This window comes from Cygnus atratus, chromosome 18 (assembly GCF_013377495.2).
Source record: "Cygnus atratus isolate AKBS03 ecotype Queensland, Australia chromosome 18, CAtr_DNAZoo_HiC_assembly, whole genome shotgun sequence".
Classification (NCBI taxonomy): Eukaryota; Metazoa; Chordata; class Aves; order Anseriformes; family Anatidae; genus Cygnus; species Cygnus atratus.
This window is the reverse complement of record NC_066379.1, coordinates 7,904,657-7,927,831: the sequence shown is the minus strand read 5'-3', so window position 1 is coordinate 7,927,831 and position 23,175 is coordinate 7,904,657. Positions and strand designations below refer to the sequence as shown.

At 35.7% G+C, this 23,175-nt stretch overlaps 1 protein-coding gene across 4 annotated transcripts in view; it reads right to left on the bottom strand.

The window, feature by feature from the left end:
* Nucleotides 1-23,175, bottom strand: part of STXBP4 (syntaxin binding protein 4) — a 73,725-nt gene that overhangs the window by 14,341 nt on the left and 36,209 nt on the right. For all 4 annotated transcript variants that reach the window (XM_035558882.2, XM_035558880.2, XM_050714398.1 and 1 more), the window contains 3 exons: nt 22,746-22,795; nt 21,974-22,107; nt 2,739-2,796 (listed from right to left, as the gene is read on the bottom strand). In XM_035558882.2, the coding sequence (XP_035414775.1) occupies nt 2,739-2,796; nt 21,974-22,107; nt 22,746-22,795 (242 nt within the window). The remainder of the gene's footprint in view (nt 1-2,738; nt 2,797-21,973; nt 22,108-22,745; nt 22,796-23,175) is intronic.

Here is a 23,175-nt window from a genome sequence, read left to right as displayed (position 1 = left end):
AGCATCCAAGTGCTGATCTTAAAAGAAATTTCTTGAGCATATTTAGCAAGTTTAGCTTCCGCCTAGTCATCCAGATAAGTACTTGTATGAAAAACACTAGTAACAAAACCAGAAAAAAAAGAAAAGAGGGGAAATGTCTCAAGAATGTGAGAATTCTTCTATTCTACTGCTAAATTGTATTTGCTATTATATTATTTGCATAATACTACCTTCAAGCTCAGTTTCCAATTATGCTGGCATAGACCTCTGTTGCAAATGTTTTATCCAGGACAGAATCCAGCATTCACCTTAACACTCCAACTGTGCTATAATGGCTCCCTTTATCAACAGATGGAGACCAAGGGAACAGTCCTCTGTTTTAACAGTGGCTCTCATATTTATTTCCATTGCAATGAAATTGGCTGTTGATTCATTTTCATTTCCTTTATTTTTCTACATTTTTGGTATAAATCCCAGAATTTACATCTATCTGAAAATGAAAGCCACGTTTTGATTAGAGCTTGAATGTGCTATCATATATGGTGTGTTTGGAAACCTCTGCAAAAAAAATCACGTCTGCTTTAATACGACTAGCTCGAGGCACCATGGGGTGAATTGAGGACAACAGAACTGTGTGTTTGAAAAAAGAAAAAAAAAATGTCCCTGCTTTTCTTGGCTAGCTAATACATAAACTTCAACATGACTTGTGCAAGAGTTTGGGATAAAAGTAATTGTATCTCAGTGCAAAGATTTGCTGCCCTTCCTGTCTTTTAAGAAGTGAGTCCACCTGCAAAATAGTGTCTTCATCACAACTATAAGAATTAAAGTATATGTAAATTTCAGCAGCCAGAATATCTAACTATTAATTAAACAATGATTCATGAGATATATGGAATGGAGATGAACTATATTTTTTCAGCAATTGTTTCAATCTGTTAGAGGAATAATAAAGAAAACTATTATATGAATTAGTTATCAGTATATTTGGGGGGGGGAGGGAGGGGGGAGCGCACACTGTGCTATTCACTTCCAGAAGCTTCTGGAAGATACAGTGAGCTACTTCTTTTTCATGCATTTTTTCTTCCAAAATCTGGGAACACAATTGAAAAGAACCTTCCCTAACGTATACCACAAATTCCTATAGCTTTTATCAAGTAGGTCTTTCCAAAGAAGCTTCCAATTCTCTACCTGTAAGACATTAGCAGGATATAAACTATACTTTTGAGTTGGTAAATAATGAATTTACACAGCTTTTTTTATATTATTCTAGTCTTTCAGAAATCATTACAGAAATCTTATAATTAAGGAAAGCAAAAAAGCAAAAAATAAGGTCACAATCTTAGTGCTTTTTTTTCACATGATCACCTCTTCAGATGATTTACTGCTTTTAAAGCTTTTGTAGACGTTTTCTTTATGCTTTAGACACTCTGTTACTGTAACATCAGTATCACCTTTCCTCTAATCTCTGGAGAGTTTGAAAAATTTATTCGTTTGCAATAGCTTCCAAAAAATGCAGGTATCTCTCGATACAGACATATTTTTCTGTATTTTTTTCTTTTGCGGGGGAGGAGGGGGGTAACAACTACTCATTATTACAATTACTACATTATTAGCAAGCTTAATCTTTGGCACCCTCTTTAAAATGTATAAAGCAAAGCCTAAGGAAACTGCAACTGTAGGTATAATTTATAATTTTCATAGGGTAGAAATCAAGAACAAAAACAGTATATATGCAGAATACAAGAGAAGATTTTTGCAAGAGGTACAGCTTCAGTGGCATTATCAATGGAATAAAAGTTGCTTAACCTGCAGCCAATGACAACATGAAATGTCAATAATCTGATACTAAGTTTGTAAGATGCTGTTTAGCATGTTAAGTGTAATGTCTAGATTATGAGGATTTCTTCTAAATGAATGGTACAGCAGTCAGAAATCTCTTGATTCTTTTCTGATTTTAACTAAATGATTTCAGTCCTATTCATTCACCATCTAGCAGCAACAGAACAACTTATTCCCACAGAAAGAAGCAGGATATGTCATCAAGAAAAAAACATCAATGGCTAGAGATAGTTCAGAGACAAGGCAGAACTAACTGTTAAAGCAGTTCCCCTCAAGACACCCATTCAGGACAGGAGGTAAAATGAAAATTACTAATGTTCTAGTTATAATGCACTACAAGGTGTGCTGGCAGAATCAGAGGAGCAGACACAAAACTCCAGGTACTAGTTCAACTGATGAATTTGGTAAGACTCTTGGACTTTGTGCTCCTTAAAGCCACAATGGAACTGAAATCCATGGATTAAATGAGACTGTTATTTTCTAAAAATCTGGCTCTTAGAATTCTTCCACTTCCCCCAAATACAAGAACATTTAAAAATGCATATATATACTTGTAAAGTTTTTAGGGGATGAGATTTTTTTTCATATCTCCTAGGTCCATTACAGGGTCAGACTCATGACCTGGTAAGTTCTCAGCATTGTGGACTGGGGGTTTCAAAGACATCTCAAGGATTAAGTCACACAGTTCTCACTGAATTTCAGTTGGATTTCTGACTAAGCCCTCTAGGACCCTGTGGACAGTGCAGTACTAAACCACAGGAAAGAGTAAGTGATGTTGGTAATAAAGACGTATAGAAAACACATGAACAGTTTGTTATTTTGCCTTTTTTTTTCTTCCTGTTAATTCTAGGTTTAAAAATGCATTTAGTTTGATGGGCTTTTATTTCAGCTCTGACCCATTTTCTCTCAGAAATACTCACTTGATGAAGTATTTGATTCCATCTGCTGTATAAGCTTCTTCCCATCCATAAGGTAGACCTACGACGAAATAAAGAAATAAGTTGTCTCAAAGCTTAGGTGACACAAGGTTTTGAAGTGGTGTAAGTTCAAGCCATTTCATAGAATGATTACAAAAGACTTTTCACTCTTTTTGTAATAGGTAATAATATAAACAATGCAATTTAATAAATATTTGCTGAGCTACAAAGCTATATACAACTCAATGATACTTCTGGTATTTCTTTTCCAGAAGCTGACAGTCTGGTCAAATTGGAGTGCAGTTAACTCTTTTGAACTTTTTATTGTAATTCACACCCATTAAATAAATAATAATAACAAAAAAAGCAAAACAAAACAAAAACCAACCATGCCTGTGGTCTACTGAGATCTGTTTTAATTTGTTTTTACAGCTACTACATACATATGCCAATGACTATATGAGGCAGGAGTCTGGGCTGAATCAAATCCTCTGCTGTCTGATTTATCACCACCTCCTGTGTTTATACATAACTCTGGAAATTTAGACGAACTCCAAGATACTTAGAGAGTCAGAGAAAATACATACAGATATGCATACGGATACTTTTCTATGTCTACAGATCTTGACAAAGGTGAATTTTCTAAGTGCATTGCTTACTTTTGTGGTTTACACTAACAATTCTGGGAGTTAAAATATTTAGCACCGCATCATTTAGCAAAAATTAAAAATGAATTTTGAAAGGGTGGTGTTTTACATGTATTAAGAAACTGCTACCCTTTTCCCTTTTTTAATTATCAAGCATGCTAATTTTGAAAATGCAGTCTTGGATTTTGTTCTTAGTTTAGAAGTCCCTTCCATGAGCAAGGTGAGTAATACTCTTAGTAGGACACTATATTATATCACAAAAAAAAAAATTACTTTTTTATTACTACTTGTTCAAAATGACCTGTAGAGCTTAAAAAGTGCTGGAGAAAGAACCATCAGTCAGTGTGGAAAAGTGCTCCTGATGTATGCTTTTGTGATACTGTACTGTAATGTAGATAAGGAAAAGTGCAAGGTCCTTTTTTTGTAGACTAGAAATATCTATGAAATTAAAAGATGCATGGAAATAGTTACGCAAGTACTTTAGCTTGAAAGTCATCTGGAAATGTTAGTGTTTTAGGAGTTAAACAGTTTTTGTTCAAGCCACAGTCTATCTCAAACACCAGCTCATTAGAACCATCTGTGAGCCTGCTTTAGATTTAAAACTTGTATTTGGAAATCATGCTGGACTGCACGCACCATAGGATGTTTGAAAGCTTCATACTGAGGCATGCTCTAAGTGAGCACTTTTTTTTTTTTTTTTACTTCTTTCTTAAAAGGCTTATTTTCTTCTTATTTTCTCAGATTGTCACACCTTTATCTCTAGTGTGGTCCTTCTCAAAAATCTGGAAAGGGATGACTTCAGTTCTCAAAGATAAACAAAGTTCATTACAGCTACTAAATCATTACTGGCACAATGAAGTAGATACAAACCACCTAAGAGGTAATTATAACTGTAGGTAGGCACCAAGCGAACAATAAAAAGTATGTCTACCGAAACTCCAGAATTCAGAAAGGTAACTTGAGCATTGGTACTTGTAGAGCAGTGCCATCACTGTTTGTACAGCTTTAAAAGCAAAAAGCACATTGATTAATTTTCTTCCCGTCACTTTTACCCCATGTTACTCGCTAATCTCAGGTTTCTTCCCATTTTCAGTTTGGCATAAGTCTATACAATCTGCTCCTTAAAAGATGCCACCTACTGCTTTTGAGAGAGAATAATCCACTGCCACTTTCCTTTAAATACATGGTAGTTGCTGTATAACAGTTTTCAGGCTCTAACTTCTATGAAGGAAGGTAGGAAAAGGGTGTTCTAAGTTATAAATACACTAGACTTGATCACTTGTTCTTCCTTCCTCTTTATTCAACATGAATATTTTCTAATGATTTGAATGGGAACAGGATTCATCCTTCAATTGCTTCTATCTTCCCTGGCCTTTCCTCATTCCTGCATGAAACATGCACATCCAAAATAAATGACAATACACTCGCTCAGTTATGAATAAAAAACCTCAGCAGCTGCTCTGTGCACACCCAGATCCCGTACATCACCTGTTTCACTCAACAGTGATAATTACACTTTTTTCACTAGTAATTTGACTGAACTTATTTCCTTTTTTTTCCCTTCTAAATGAAGAATGGTAAGTAGGTAGCAATGATAACCAATGCTCTGTATTCTTTTCTTAACCATGAAAAACTACACTTTTCATACATACTGAATAAATCTGTCAGCTGCAAATGAAACTGGAGATATCCCCACAGCTTTATTTGTCTTGCTGACTTCATATGCATTAGGTTGTATGTCCACCTCAGTATCCGTATGCTTCAAAGCTCCACCTACATATATGGGTTTTTTAATGCCTTTATTTTCAACATTTTCACTCTTTCACTACTAGTCTTTCACTTCTGTTCCCTTCATGCCTTTCCTTCACTGTTAGATTTGTACTTGTATTTCTTGGTATTTCCCATGGTAGCCAGGAGGCTCTCATGTTTTGCACTGTATTTCCCCAGGCATCATCTCCACTTACTTCAAGCTCACTTTCTCCATGAATCATTCATAAGCTGATCTACTTCCTAGTGCCGTAATTTTTCATCGCCCCCCCAGGGTCAGAGTTGCTTTCTTTCCTAGGATTTGCTTTGAAATGTTGCTAAGTTCTCACCTGGAGTAAATGGGAGGTAAAGGAGCTCAAACAGAAACATAGTCTGAAACATACAGGATTTAGCCTATAAAAACTGCGGCAATCTTTAGGTTTCCTACATATTTATCATTTCTTCTGTGAATTGCTACATTCTTTGATGAAACTTCATAAATAATATATCTTGGCTGCAGTTGTCTGCATACATAATCTTTTAAAAAAAGTCAGATTTACTGTATTTAAAAGTAGGTTCCTTACAGCAGAAAATACAAGGCTTTTTGCTATCCAAATATTTGTGATTATTTATCTTTTGCAAGGTAAGGATAAAGTAATAATGCAAAAGTAACTATGCATTCAAAACAGATGGAATACAGTCCAAAGCACTCTTTGCCCAAATAGAACAATTAGTCTCCCAAGGGACCACGTCAGCCAAAATACATTATAACCTACCATTATTTTGTTCAGAGTATATGCATCTAATTAGGGTTAATGCAAAAGAGAAGTATATAATTTTTTGTGAGAAAGAAAAACAACAAACCACTTGCTGTTGTATGTGTGCATGTGTGCCAGTACTGCTGCAGCTGGCACGGTCACAGCACGGCGGTATCCCTGGTGACTGCTTGCCTTCTCAGCTGCAAGATGCCTGCTGCGATATCCACAGTTGTAAAGTTAGCACTGTGTAAGGCAGAGAGGGAATGAAACCCTAGGGATTGCAAAATTTTCCTGATACTTCAAAAGGTGTGGATCTCAGTGATCTTTATCACTTCCTTGGGTGAACAGGACAAAGAAAACACACCAGCATTGATACTTGGCTGGTTGCAGCAAACAGAAAGACAAACACCAGGCCAAATTATAAACTCATATGGAGTGACAGAAGTGGAAGATCCTGCCTGTTATTTCTAAGACAGAACGCATATACCCTCCCCTGTGCTTCAGTCCAGCTTTCCTGGAATAAAAGTTGCATCATCAATCAAGGTACGCCACTAAAGGAACAAGGGGGAAAGCACAGAAATTAGGGAAGAACCTCATTTTACTGGGCAGATTTCAAACCTGTAAGTAGTGCATAATGTTATTCTTTTTCTTCAATAAGCTAGTTAAGAGATACTATTATAGAAAAAGAAATGTGGAGATCAGCAGATGAGACTAATAAAAGCAGATACCACAGCACAAACATTCAGGTGAAAAAAGCGACAGTTATTTTCCTAACAGCTAAATGCTGCTGTGCTTTATTTTTCTTATTTCTGACCAAATTACTCAAAGAAATGAGAGATTCAGAGACTATAGTAAGAGCTGATCAAAAATTTACTGTTCACTAGGATTCTATCTAGATTTGGTCAAAGTGGGACTATTCAGATGATTAAAAAAACAAGTTATATCTTTTGTCAGGGCTAAACAATCTCATGGCTGGAGCATTAAACCACCTCGTCTGGAATTAATGAGGCATCAAGCTTAAAGGATGAAACATCTATCTGGAATTCAAAAACCACATGGTGCATTTATTCAGTTTCACAATGAATGCATTTTTTGACCACCAACAAATACGAATGTCACTGTTTACGTATCATTTTACCTAGCTTGGTTTCTGCAATTACACATATATTTTTAAGTAACAGGGCATGATCTACCTCAGAACTAGTGATTTGTTTATATTAAATATTAAAATTCTGCAAAATGATGAAGTTTTTGAAGAAACAGTAATTATTTGTTAAAAGTATTTCTGATAGAAAAGATTCACTAAGGGACGTTATAAGCACACTTTTCTACATCTTTTGGTAAATGACGTTTAGAACTCTGATCTCTTTTTAACATCCACCAATTCACCCAGATGCGCCTATCAGCACTCAAACCTTCCACCTGCGGCTTCAATAATAATGCAAAATTAATTAGTTAAGATTCCCAGGGCCTTTGGCTCTTCTCCTTGAGCTATCTAGGCAATGCAAGGAAAAAGATGGGAAAAGATGGAAAAAAAATGGAAAGCTCAACTTGTTGGTTAACTGATGCCTGGTCTTGGACTCCTGAGTACTACTGGAACATGGGAACATCCCAGATACGAGACTAGAAACCTCATATGGTGCAAGACTGGCAGAGGAACTCCTCAGTGGGTTATGCAATTTGGCACAGCTAAAACAAAAATTTGTGGAGGAATATCCATCTTGCTTGTCAGCTGTGTTCAGTGGAGATCAGGCATAAAATGACTCTTTTTTGAGGCTGCCAATAATATATAATTTATTTTAGTACTTATTTGCAAATTAACTGTAAAAAGTCAGGTTCAGAAAAACAGCCTTCAGAAGAGATTACGGGCTTCTGGCTTTGTTTGTGTGCCACTTTATTTTTTAGACCATTTCAAGTGCTCTTCCCACAAACAAATGCGTTTCATTTTATGAATAATACTCTGCTAAGGGGACATTCCATTCCTTTCTTTCACATATCAAATTCCGTTCTAAAGAAACTGTTCCTTTTTCTTTTGTTGATTTAATAAAACAAAGACGGAGTAAGTAGTTTTCAAGTGGAGACATCTGGGAAATACTAGTAATTGAAATTTATGCTAATTTAGAGTATGGTTGGCAGATTGGCTTGTCTCCATTCAGTAGTGTTCCTAGAAACCACACTTCAGAAAAATATTTTCCTTACTTTGGCTATCCAGGGCATGGTGAAAGATGACCTTGTATTTTCCCATTTCCTATTAATCATAAGATATTGACCCAATATATCAGGAAACACATTCATCTCTTAGTGAGACAAATACGCCACATTAAGTGACTGTTAAGTATGAGAGTTAAGAAAAAATTAATTGCTTCTTATGGTGAAAGCTTAGAAAGATCCCATTTTTATCAGAACATTGGTTTATATGATCAACTTTAAAATCCTTACAGTAATTTTGAAATTCTGAACTGTTTTGATATAGGTAATCAGAAACAGTATGGAAACAATGGAACTTTTAAGATATCAACAATGGCCAGTCAAATGACATATTTTTGGAAATAAGACTGACCTCTGTTCAGTACATGGAATCAGACATTATTATAGACGTACTTTTTTCCTAGCTAAGGAATAAGAAAATCCAATTTTAGAACAAACTGCCTAGGATGCACACTGAAGTTCTTCAGAAAGGAGTGAGAGCTATAGTAATCCAAGCAATGTGGTTGCTGATATGTGTCTTCAAGAGAAAGAATTATCTTCCTGAGACATTACTTTAAAAATGTATATTTTCAGAAGCTGAATGCTGGAAATACTACTTAAAACAAAAATACATATTTTTCAACTAACTACTAATATTCTCCTTTCAAATAAACCTTCAGGTTCTGTAAGCTCTAAGCTATTTATACTGTTATTAAAATGAGAAGTGAACAGTCTAGCTGAGGCTCATCTTTATCCATGCAGGAGGTCAGTAGTGAAAGTACAAGATAAGCACACCACACTTAACAAGAGCAACAAAATGCTTTCTTCTGCTTAGCTGATAGCAAGCAAATGTATACAACCAATTATACAGAAACAACAGAAGTCAATGGAGCTTGCAGTACTATAGCATTACTATAAAACATTCTGACTGCCTTTCGAGGGGAGCAGAAAGAGTGCAGCAAATTAAGCCCTGAGCCTGTCTGTTTCGCCAAATGGAAGCTGTTCTTCCAAGGTGCACTGGAGAAGATAAATATTTCTGGGAGAAGAAGGAAGGTAAATAAGCCACTAGCAACTGAAAAAACAAACAAACAAACACCAACCAACCAACCAAACCAACCAACCAAACAAAAACAAACAATGACCTTTGGAGAAATCCTCATTTTAGCCCTGAGGGAAAACAGATGATTCATGCCATTAGCTAGTCACTGGCCAGAATCTGTGCGTCTATACAAACTACTGATGTGAAACTGGGAATGTCTCTAACCATGCAAACACCCAAGAGAGACTGCACTCCTTGAAATTCTGACATAAAGAGAACTCAAAACACCATTGATTATTATTTTGGTAATGTAATAATCACCTTTCAGAAAAAAAAAAAAAAGGAATTATTTAACAACTTACATTGAAAAAGGTAACATTAAAAATGAAACATTATTTCAATCTGCTTATAATACAACCAATATGTATCCCATTGGGCCTCCAGTGCCTTTTCACGTTCCAGGTACTGGATAGTCAGGAGTTCAACAATCAGTTGTGAGGAGGCCAAGATATAATTAAGCAGTACTTACTTCAACATATATCTATTTGGGTCATGAATATAATATGTCTGTGTAATCATAAGGTCAATAAAGCATAAGCCCTTAGAGGTGCGGGATAATGAAAACAGGGAGGAGTTTGAGACTAGCTCATTCTGACCAAACATGGAATTTTGCATAACCTATCTAGCTGATACTATCTGCTTTTTAAAGATACTAATTATCTGACATTTTAAAAAAATGTTCTTTACCTACACGGATTCTTACTGGAATGCTATTGGCTGTCCAGTGACAGTACTGTAAAAATGCAGTGACCACCCTCTTTTGTTCATTGTGATTGAAGCATCTGTGGATAAGGTGGAGGCAATACAGAAAATCAGAAAACTGCAGAATGCAGAAAGCTCCCACTTTCACAGAGAAGGTTGTGAAGAAAAAAAAAATCATACCAGTGCTCCTTATCCTCCAGTGGCTCCCATCCGTTTTAATTTGCCAACTTAAAGATGTTTTATTTTGCTTTTAATGTTAAAAACTACAATAACAGAGTCTCAATTAATGACATGGTAACAGAAATACAATACTCTAGGATCATATAGATAATAGTGTTCCCCAATAAGGTCTTAAAAATGGTAAGCATCTTCCCCATGACATTTTTTTCAGTCTTCTGCACTAATAAAGAAACATTTTAATAAAAATATTCCTTTCTATCAGTTAATTGCAGACTCTTTTCTGCAGTCTGCATGTATACGTTTCTACACTGTTAACATGACAGTGTCCGTGATTGATGAAGAACACACTATTATTTTCATCGTTGATCGAACCATTGAACTATTAAGTTAATTTGAAATTCACTTTGTTTACGCCTATGACTCTCTTTAAACTGCTGAAGAGGAGGCAGGAAACACAATATGCATTATAAAATTAGAGAAATGGTCCATAACTGAGGAAATCTGCACAAAGGCCATGTATATATACTAGATTTTAGTACTGGTTCCTAAGTTTCTCCACAGGCTAAAAACATTAAGTTCATAGAAGTAAACAGATCCCTTGAGAACATTCTTGTTCTGAATTGGTACTAGCCACTTCCAGCTAATTAAACTAATCTGGAACAGCACATTCTTCATTCAGAAATACAAGCCTCTGCAGACAGGGCATTCACCACCAGGACTAAGTAGGAACAGCCTGGAATACTTCACTGCATGGACCAACTCTAAACCATTTCTTTTTTCCTCAGCTTCCCTTTCTCTCAGTTACTCTTTCTGTTCTGGAATTCATCTGTCTCCTTTCCTTACTGGATCATCTTCTCTTGTCAGCGTCTATTGTGCTACCCACCCACTTCCATCACTGTCATCTCACAGGGCTCACTGACGCACGTGATTGTTAAATGTAAGTTTAATTAGAAAGCATTCATTGGTAACAAATTAAAATGACTGTCTAAAATTAGAATCGAGCAGAAATTGTCTGAGATTTAAAAAGCAATACTATTACATGATATACCTTTACTGCTAAGCAATATCTTACTTTTATGCACTGATGATGAAATTAAACTGCGCAGGGGGCTGGCACGAACCACCTACAATTTAAGAGACACACAACTACTTTCTGCTGAGCTCATTTCACAGTAAGTACAGACCAAAGCAATAATCAAATACTTTTTTGTTTTGAACTGTGAAAATATATTAACTAAATAATATATTGCAAAAATTGTGAAAATATATTAACAAAAGACATCCTTTCAGCCTGTTACAAAAGCCGCTGTAAGTACACCTAAGTGAAAGAAGGGTTTAATTTAGAGACAAACATGACTTCAGAACCAGCATATTAAAAAAAAATTGTCAAACTTTCCTAGAGCCTAGAATAGGTACCTTCCTTTTCTTTTTTTTTTTTCTTAATAATTTTGAAGAAAAACATTCTCCATGTGCTGAAATTAGCATACTTTATTTTATCCTAACTGTAAAGGCTTCAAACATAATACTCGTACAAATCACTAATGCAAGGCCAAATCACCTTCCATAGCTTCCAGTTAATGTTCTATACACTTCATGGGATGAGGTGATAGATCTAGTATGAGACTTAGGCACATTTTGTACCTCTCATTTAGGTCTCCTTCATAAGCATCAAGTAATTATGTTTTGCTCTTGCAAATTCTCCTTAAAATATACTTTTGAAATCTTCCTATGCCACTCTTGGCAATCAACTTTCTCTGTACTTCTTTCCATTTAAATTATCACACTTGTGCACCATATATGTCTAAGTAACTCTGCTAGCCCTCAGCTTCTCACTCCTACCTACTGAAAAAAAAGTGAAGAAATGTGACAACTGAAGGAACTGACAGAAAAGCATGCCATCCCTCTTAGAGAAGATGAGCACTGATAGTTTTCACATTCATTGACATTCTAAGCAAGGGGCTGACCCCCCCCCTTCACCAGCTTTAATCCAGCTCTCCCAGGATGCTCATAGCTGTAAAGCCATGGAAAATTAAGTCACCATTAACTGCACAAAAGTACAACTCCTTTGGCTGAGCTTCATGGTTGCTTTATTTTTTATTTTTTTTATTTTAAAATTATTTTTTTAAATAAATTTTTTTTAATGGTTGCTTTATTTTTTGGTACCTGAACTAATGAGACAGTCACTCCCTGACTGGTGTGCAGACACACATACCCACAGACAGACATCTGCCACCCACCTCTCCTGATAACCAGCACAATGTGTCTGAACTGTGCTTGCAAATCATAAAAAGAGGGATGGTAGCCTTGAGTTTGAGATATTGGTCTGGGATTGAGAACCTCATGGTTCAATTCCGGTCTCACCTATTTCCTCTGACTATGAGCAATTTGCATCTCCATGCTACAAAATTCAGTATTTTTTTTTTTTCCCTCTTTTGTCAAAGACACTATACTATAATTATATTAATACAACAAAATTCTAAGCGTTATGTCATCAGAAATTCATATAGGGGGAATTTGGGAAGTACTTACCATCCTGTACAATTGTTGATTCTAGAGAGTTTTGACTTCAGTCTCCATAGCTACCAAGAGCAAGTACAACTTGTATGGGAAGAGGCACAAAGTCAATTAATTTTTTCATAGCAGGGTCACAGTATGAACTGAACATGTCCATAGACTTTTAAAGGTCTGTTCTTTAATGAAGTCTTCTATCAGAGATGCTGGAAATTAACCTAACAAGACTCTCCTAATCTTGTTAGCTCATCTGCATTTTAAGGTATAATAATATCACTTACTTGTTTTTCATTATTAAAATGTTTTGATTTGAAAGTCAGTACAGACAGTGCCTATTCAAAAGCTGACTCATCTTTCCTCATTAAAGGTAAGTGAATGGAGAGGGAATAAATTGCTTTTCTAGCAGCAGCAACAGAATTCTAAAATCTAGGTCACATTAAAGAACTTTCTTAAACACAGACTTTAGACATTGAGCTGACTTTTTTGTTGCTGTGAAACGTTGAGAATAACACGTGTTCAATCATCTAGATATGATCAGGCTATAAAATTATTCTGTCCTTATACATGTCAGCTACTACCGAGTGACAGGTAACTAAACAATGGGTTCTAATTTCTAGATCCTGTAATAATACCCACAAGTAAGGCCAGTTAGGTGAAAACACTGTCACTCCTCACGTTCACCAAAACGTGATTTTAGTCCATGTCAGGAGAGTTCAGGGCTGAAACCCGTTTGTGAACAGACATTTCTTTGAAATGTCATTGCAAAACAGGATTAGAATTTGGTAAGATCTCAACTAACTGGATCAGATGTTTGAAATAAATAGGGTGTAATTCAATAAGGACAAAAGCAAAGTACTACCCTAGGTACAAATAACCAACTGCACAAAAGCAAGTGGGGTATATCTGACTAGCTGTTGGTTCAGGAGAAAAGGCTCTGGAAGGATAGGAAAGCACCGACCTCATATGAATCAGTAAAAGGAAACTACCAGGGAAAAGGAAAATCATTTTGGGACATAAGAGCTTGTGTGCTATATATTAAAACAAACCAACCTATTAGTCCATTTCGTCTCCCATCGGAAGGTCTCAGCTACAGAGCCCAATGCAATATGCACGAACTGGAGAGAATCCAGAGAAGTACAAGGATGATAAAATGGGCAGAAGACAAACTCTGTAAGGAGCTGGTATTACTGGCTTATTTTGGGGAACAGAAAACTGAATGGAGCCACAATATGTTCTTCAAATGTTAAAAGCTGCCACAAAGATGAAAGTAGAAGGATGTTTTCAAAAATCACTGGGATGAAAGAAAGTGGTAATAGACTTAAACCGCAATGAGGAGGACTTAGGCCAAAGGTTTCTAACGGCAAAGACAATTAAGCATGGGAACAGTTTGCCTAGAAAAGCTGTGGAATACATTCGACAAATACCTGGCTCGATTCACGCAGATGTAACTCATTTTGCTGGAGGCAGGCAGGTAGATGCACTACCTACCTAATTGCTGGAGACTATTTCTAGTCATATGTTTTTGGATTGCTTGGAGGCAAAGTACTATCTGAGTACTAATTTTGTAAACTTGTGTGTGATTTACATTACATGTAGACATTTCTCCTGCTTCCCATTCACACGGCATTTTTATATCTTGTATTCACAGAAGTAATACATTTAAATCAGATCATCTACCAAACAATTCTTCACTTGTCTCCTTCCAAGTATTCATTGTAAAATCAAACCAATCCTGGCCAAAAAAACAGGCTTTTTTGTTCCTTTTTTAAGGCTTGCCAGATAGCACCTGAACGCACACCCCATCAATCACACTAAAAACCAAACCAAACCAAAACCAAACCAAAACCAAACCACCAAAGGTAAAACTGTGAAAGTTATTTGCTGTTTGCCACCTTTCTAAAACTATTAAAACACTGATTTGGCTTCACTGGCCTTACTTACTTATTTACTTTTACAGGCACTCCAATGAAGTTAAAAATGGAGTGTACCATTTTAAACTTAATATTCATGCACACTAATTTTACTTTCATTTATATTGGAAATATTTTAAATATTGTACATGATTACATTTCTGAAGCGGAACACTTCTCTACTGTTGCAATGAAACATTTTCATTTTCCTGGAGAGGTCTTTCTTTTTGGAATTACACTTCCACAAACACTGGCAAAATTACAAATCTTCATTCTTATTTATGATGTAGACAAAATTGCAAGTTTAAACAATTTGCAGAAAATTCAACGTCTTGCAGGGAACAGTTACGTAGAATATGTAGAATAAGCTTTTAAAATCTAGACTCAGTCCTTGCAAAATTATATTAAATTTGCTTTTTTGTTTGTTTGTTGTTCTTTGGCCTGTTATACAACTTAGAATTTTGATTTTTCTGAAGGTATATACATTGTTCACCTTTGGGTTTCTTCTATCTGATTTGCAGGGTACCTAAAGAGTTGTTGATAAACTTTTTTTTTTTTTCTGAAACATTCCAATTTTCAGAATGAGGCAAAAATTCAACGATGTTGTCTATGTTGCAGGGCAAAAGGCCTCCATTTGTCATCTCATATATATTTGATTTTATGTACTGGAACAATTAAAATGAAATCAAGGTTATTTTCAATTTACATCACTGAAGATGTAAAAAGAAAATTAGAAAAATTTACTTTAATCCCCAAACTATATTTCCTCATTGCACTAACAGTGAACCCAGATCAGTAAATAAACATGGGTACTCCTCAATTTAACCAGAAGTAGTATTAAAATTTCTCACTACCTTAAGTTTAATATTTGGACAAACTATCAGTTTGCATAGCACCCACAGTTTCTGCATAGCGTCACTTACCCAGTGTGTGGTTGGTAGCAGGGACCTACAAGCCAGAGCACACAATGAACTGCAAGACAGCTGCTCCTAGTTCCTCCTATGTTCCTCCTAAAGTTTTCCACTGAGCAGAGCTGGAAACCACAAAACCTGTGCCCCACAGAAACTGAATAAAGTGATGCATTCAGCGACAGCATGAAGCTTCTTTCTTGCTCTGTCTTGTCACTACAAGATGATATTGAGCAAACAAGAAAGGAACTAAATTCCAAATTCAAGACAAACTGGGAGGTGTTTCTGCTACATAAGGAAGAGGTTTTATGGCTCACACTGATTTCAGAACCCAGTGAAGACCAGGAGGACATGCTATAGGCACACTTACTCCTGCCCTCGCAGAAGGAAAACTGGATTTGAGAACATCCTTCTTGAGAAGTTGACAACATTTGTTATAACGCTGTGATGCTACTTGAGAAATACAGCACTGACAGTTTGTGGCAAGAGAGAGCAGTTCCCATGAGGTCAAAATTAAGCATGATTCTGCAGGGTGGATGGATACTGATGATGTGGCCATATTCTAAAATTACCAGAGTGATTCTCGGATTTATCTGCTGCTGCTTTTGTTGTTAGTTAATTGCCAACTCAAAAAAGATTCAACAACAAAAGAAATCATTTAGTAACTTAAAGTTATTGTTGTCTATAAAAATGAAATTACCCTCCCATGAAATATTTTTGTTTTGGGGAACAACTCTCTAACCTTAAGGGACTAGTAAAACTGAAATTTTCTACTGGATAAAAGAATTGATAAATTCCTTTATGGTAAAAATCACCTCTTTTGTTGTTGTTGCTGAAAAGTGTCAAAGAAATAGCACATTTTCATTTCACTAAAATAGTATTTCCTAGTAGAAATATTGTGCCAGAAAATATTTAATTAACAAATATAACCTCTATATCTTTAAAGTATACAGCATTGATTTTAAGATTTATTTCTTTTACTAGTCAAAAGCTATTAAAAATGGGAGCTGTACAGATACTTTAAGGATGTACATTGCAATTTAATAGCTCTCTACTATTTCTGATTTCAGTAATTCACTGCAATATTTATGGCCTTGCCAGAACAATGGACATACAGAGTTATGTCTTTAGTTATATGCTTCCTTTCAGTCAGGAAGAAAAGGTACATTTCTAGTTTATTATCTGGAAGTATATTATAGGTATGCTATCCTCCCAGTGCAGAACTGTCCCCAGAAAAAATGATTCTGCAGGAAATAATTTTCTCTCCCTGATGCTGAAAAGATAAAAAGACAAAGCAGCATGAGTTTCAGCAAATGTCAGTGATCAGATAATACTCCTGGGGTCACTGGAGGAGAAGTATTTTGATATTTGGTCTCTGCAAATGCATCTTTAATATGACTAGCCCAACTAATAAAAGTCAAGTTAGCCAGTGTATGCCTACCCATGTTACAATTACAGCTGGATTTGGATGCACAGACATAAACCAAAAAGGCAGGGGGAACATCCAATGCTTACACATCAGTGTTTTCAGAACTCTCCTGATGAACTACAGCCATAAAGCTGTACGAAATTATAGCATTGCTGTATCTTTAGTTTTAAGAACAAAACAGTAATAATGTATATGGCATTAATTCTATTACAATAAACATACCAAAGCTGCAATCTATAAATAAAAAGAATATGAATATTTATCACTATTAACTCACCTCAAAATAGCAAAATTGTTATTCCAGAGGATGTGCTACTCTGCCTTATATTATAACTTTCTGCTACCAGCTTATAACTTTGTCAATGGAATGCAAAAAGACAAATAACAGCTTGCTAAATATGGAATTATGGTGGCAACTTACTATAATATAGTTAAAAAGATAAACCAAATAAATGGATAGGCTCCGTATTTCAGCCGTTAATGCCTGGGATGTAAGACTTTGTCTGTGGTCCAAAAGGTAACAGCAACTTAACTATCAAGAGAACAAGCACTAATAGGCACTGACAACCAGCACTTTCCATTGCCTTCTTTTTACAGCCAGTCAGGATACATGAAAAATGAAGGCACAGCCTAGGCAACTCAACTTCTGCTTGTGGGATCTTCCTAAGTATAGGCTATGGCATCTAATGAGATCCATATCAAGAAGGTAAACAGGATTTTTGGACAATATGTTAACTTGGAGCTCATTGTAGTGAACTTCAGCATGATTGCCGTGTATCAGATTTCAGGCTGACAACAGATTAAAGGAAAATGAGGTGGAAAAATAGCTCAAGATCCATTGCTTGAGCTCCTGCTGATCAGAGAAGCAGGCGTCATAGCACTTAATAGATACTGATGACTGGGATTATATCAACAAGAGCAAGATTGTATTTTTGGATAGAAATTTCAGAAGCAGAGCGAGGAAATTAGCATTCAAAATACTTGAAAGCTATATTATGCTACTGCACATTTCAAAATGCCTATTGCCTGCTATTTTAAGAAGAGAAGTGTGTTCCAGGGTTAATCAGATTTTTACCATTACCAGCACCAAGTATATTTCTTTTTTAATTTTGTAATAGAAAAGAAGAAAATGCTTTCTCAGTTCTTTTTAGTATGATCTTCACCATATGGACTACTAAGTGCAGCCAGCAACGAGTTTTAAATGCTGCAGTTCTTCACTGAGGCATTATTATGCTTTGTAAGATGAAAGTAATTTTCTTTATGTCTTCAGGAGATGCTAGTATTCTGCAAAGGAGAAAGGCCTCCCAAGACTTAGTGTCTAAAAAAAGCTAACAGTTTTTCAAGATGAAGAAGAACAAATCTTTCAAGGGATGAGCTTGATTATTCTGTTTATTACTTTGATTTGCATTTCTGGATCTTGAGGATACTATAGTAGTAAGCACTGTAAAACAAGTTTGTTTGTTTTTTTTTTTAAACGTTTTTGTTTTTAAACAGATTCCTCACTTAAAAGAATTGCCAAACTGATGTCACACAGCTGTCGTTCAACCTACACAGCTGAAAACTGATCTGCAGCATTATTACAGACAAAGCAATATGTACTCAGAGATTTTCAAGAACACACTGAAATTTTTTAAACCTCTTCCCTCAGGGAAAATGTGATGCTCTTACACAGGAAGAGGACAGTTAGTGTGGCTAACTCATACATATGCCATTTTGTCCTGGATGTCAAGGATGATTTTTAGCAGGAAAGTCAGTTTTGGTTTGGAGGAATGCTCCACAAGCTTGTCTTTACACCTAGACGTGTTTCTCATGTATTGTAAATAAATTTAAAAGGTATTTTTGTTAGGGCTCCTTTACTTCTCATTGTTCAAAATGAAACAAATACAGAAAGAGAAGATCCATTCAGAAGGTAAAATACATTACGATAATTGCCCAGCAATACATCTTTATCCACTTAGCAGTCTCAAAAATACTCACTCAAATTCTCTCATTCCTAGAGTTCATTAACAAATTGTTATGCTGAAGACTCCTTTCTGGAAACAATGGTATAGCCTGTAGTCTTCAATGTAGTGTCTATTATACTCTTTTTTTTTAATGTATGATATTTATGAAGTGCTACATATATGAAAGCCCCCTTTTATGACAGCCCATCTGCAAGAAAACAGAAGATCACATGGGGAATGTATTGTGTGAATCTGGCATAGAGGACTGCAGACAGAATGCTATTAAACAGTTACTCTGCTTTAACTAATTTTTTTTTGAGAGCTTTAAAGCTTTAATCTTACACACAAGCTCATCAGAGAACAAGTCTATCTGTAATACTCTCCAAATCAGAATGAACTCAGAAGGATGACGTTCAATCTTTAAATCCTTCTCTGCAGAGCTATTTTTAACCCACAGGTTCATAAAACAGATCTTTGCTATGGCTCTAGAGCTTTCTAACATGTATCCTACTGTCCTGGTTTCAGGTAGGACAGAGTTAATTTTCCTCCTAGTAGCTGGCAGGGTGCTATGTTTTGGATTAGAATGAGAAGAGCGCTGATAACATGCTGATGTTTTAATTGTTGTAGAGCAGTGCTTACACCAAGCCAAGGACTTTTCAGCTTCTTGCTCTGTCCTGCTAGCGAGCAGGCTAGGGATGCAGCAGGAGCTGGGAGGGGACAGACCCAGGACAGCTGACCCAAACTCGCCAAAGGGGTATTCCATACCATCTGACGTCATGCTGAACAATATATAGGGGTGGCTAGCCGGCGTGGAGGGGGGGGCCGGCTGCTCGGGGATAGGCTGGGCATCGGTCAACGGGTGGTGAGCAATTGCATTGTGCATCACTTATTTCGTACACATTATTACTATTAATACTATTATTATTATTATTATTATTATTATTATTATTATTATTATTTTCCCTGTCTTAATAAACTGTCTTTATCTCAACTCACAGACTTCACTTTCCCGTTTCTCTCCCCCATCCCGGAGAGGGAGGGGGGAGGGTGAGCGAACGGCTGTGTGGTGTTTGGCTGCCAGCCGGGCTAAACCACAACACCTACCTATTATTCTTGACACAACCACATGTTAGAATTCAATTGCATTTAGGACTAAAAGTTTTCCTTGCATGATTTCCTGTGTAGTGTGATAGAAACAACTTAATGTGACAGACCAGTGACTTCCATCGTCACTGGTGGTAAACAAATTCCCCACTATCCTGGCCACTGTTTTTCTTTTCACCTCCTCCAGTCATTCTAATTCTAATATTTTGGGTAATTCTTCTTTATCTTCTTATTTTGCTTCGTTCTCCTTTATACATGATGCATAAATATGTGATGCAAGTAAGACATTTTTCATACTTTGAAACGTTTCCTCAATAAATATACTTATTCGGTCCCCTTCTAAATTAATTTCCAATCAACATATAAAGGATATTAAAATATTTGATACAATCATTATTGTCACCATAATTCTCCAGCTCTCAAAAACCTCCTGCAATATGTTGGACCATTTCTGTTTTATTTTTGCAAAGCAATCCATCTAATCTGGATTAGAACTGACATATCAGCCCATCTAGAGGTAAATACAATCAAAATATGCAACCATGGGAATCCTTTAATAAGCCACAGTTGCTTCTTAGATTTCCAACTGCATACAGTTTATTAGAGTAACTGGTCATGAACCAGCATAATTTTGACCAATGGGAACAAGAACTCTGTTAATGACCTAACTGAGGGAATACACTTATCTCCAATAGAAACTGCAGGCTACATTCACTCCCTAAAGCAATAAAATCTTCATTAAGATTCCAGTTGATAAATGTTCTCATAAATTCAACAGAATAATATTTTGTAAACACTCTTTTATGAAAATAGAACATCATAGTCAGGAAATTCTGCTGGTTTTACATGATTCTGGAGATTTTCATATTCCTCATCTTGACATTAAATTTCTGCTTTAATTTTTCCAGGGATTTATATTCTAATTATAGTTTGATAAAGGTGCATACTCAGCTGACACTGAATCTGCATTGTGCTTTGGTGCTATGAATGATTTATTCTACCAGTTCACACCCAATTTTAAACAAAAACATCTATGTACTCTGCTGCTGAATTGATACCAGATTTAAAAGCCCTGGAGGATTTGTTTAATTAAAGACATTTCCTAACTTCACAAGTCCACATTTAAAAATTCTTAACAATGCTCAGATTTTCTAAAGATTTGGAGAAATCTACTCATTCTGATGCATTTTTTGCATCTTAGAAGAGGGTTTATGTTTGTGTGGTTTAAGATACTGAGATCTTAAAGCTAATATTCCAAAACCCTGTCAGCTCAGACTGCATTTACTACACGTTTTTTGTTCAAAGCCCACAAACATCAACAGAAATATCCCACCAATGAATTTCAGATTATGCCTCTTGAGACAATGAAACTCGGGTCTCTAGAATCCCATGTGATGCTTATTTCTGACTACTTCCTTCTAATGATTAGAGCAAGACGATCTTAAACCACATAAAGTCCTTGGTGTATGTTTTTGGAAGAGCAATGAATGCTATTGAACAGAATTAAAATAACTGTTTAATATTACACTTCCATTTCTTCTTTTCATGAGCTATTTTTTAAATAAAAGCTTGTTGATGAATGCAAAAGTAAAAAGACTGTGCAAAAGGCAAAGGAAACTGAAGAACAAAAGTAAAAAGAAAAACTGGATCCACTGAGAGATCACTGTATCTCCAAGAGATCTGCCGAGTGGTAGCAAATCACTGACGTCTCTATTACCAGCCACTGGCTTTACTGCAGTCTATTACAAGTCATTAATTTCAGTTGGCATAACGCTCATCACTTGCCAAGTCAACCCTTTCAGAATGGAGTGAAATATTTTGTATCTTTCTGAATTATTAGGTATTTTCAGAAATGTCTACCAACTCCCTGTTTTAAGCTTCAGAATAAGTAATTTCTTGGTTTATTAAACAGGTATTCTTATTAAAAAAGAAAAAAAAAAGAGCAATACTTCTTTCCTTGGCTTAGTATAAATGGATGAAACTTTAAACTGAAAACTAACAAAAAAAAACAGTAGTCTCAACTGGCAGCCAAGATGCTAAAGCTACAACATTTGATGAAAGAAAGGAAGTATTTATGTGTGTATATACAAACACAGACACATGCACTCACTCACAATCTACTTCCAAAATGGCACGGACAGACTTGGCAAGGTCTCTGGCTTCCGCTGCAAGAGCTGTGGTGACAGTTGGTCCAATCCTTCCCAACCGGGCAAGAAGTGCTTTAGAAGACAAGGTTATTCTTCTGTCACTAATAGGAAAAAAAAAAAAAGAAGAGTGTTTGTTTGTAAGACTAGAAATAGAAAGATTTATTTTTAATAAAGTAAAGCTGTGTTTCTAGATAGGTGTTATTCTCATTCTATGAACCAAAAGATTCATACCACCAAATATAAATTTGTCTCAGAAGTAGTTCTGTCTGTATAACAAAGGTGTTAGGAAAGTTGGATAGGTCAGTTGGAACAATGTAGTTCGTGCCTCAAAAAGTAGTGTCAAAACCTCAGTAGATGTCAGAAAAGTAAATTCCTTAAAATTAATTTTCATATTAACATTTAAGAAGGGACACTACTTTAGGGTACCTAATTCTTATCTTATATATCTTATATATCTCATCTTATATATCTTATATAATTCTTATCATAGTTATAGGCCATAACTATGAGATTATTAACTCTTCTAATTTAATACTCTGTTTTTTAATGAAGCAGCATCCCGAAAGCTTAGTTTTTAATTCTTCCCCACAATTATAATTGCATTCAGTAACATACTGAAGAAAACTATACGAAAAAATAGCTACAAAACAATTTTTGGAGACTTTGAAACAATCATAGAGGTTTTCAATATTATATGAATAACTGCCATTTCATTACAAAAGAGCTCAGATCTGCCTACCTTAGAACTGTTGAGGGAGTAGAGTTATCTGAAAGTATTTCATGTACAACCTGTTGGCCATAGTCAAAAAGTTAACATTTATAAATCAACACAATCAATAACTTGATACCTTATAATTAGATGCTCTATTTGGGGACATTGGATTTGATTTGTATCTCAAGAGACTAGGGAGTCCAGTCTTTCCCATCCGGATGTTTAAAACTATTTCCTATTCAGTTTGACCCTTGGCTACAAAAACTGTCATCAGAAGTTACAGAATGATACAGAATGGATTACTGCAGTAAAGGCAGAAGTAAAACAAACAAACAAAAAAGATAACCCCTTTGCATGAAATATATACCATAATGTTTCTTGTTTGTGTTACAGCATTTCAAAATATTATTAAATATTATTTTTCTGCTTCCCCCCCCCCCCCCCGGGGAATTTCACA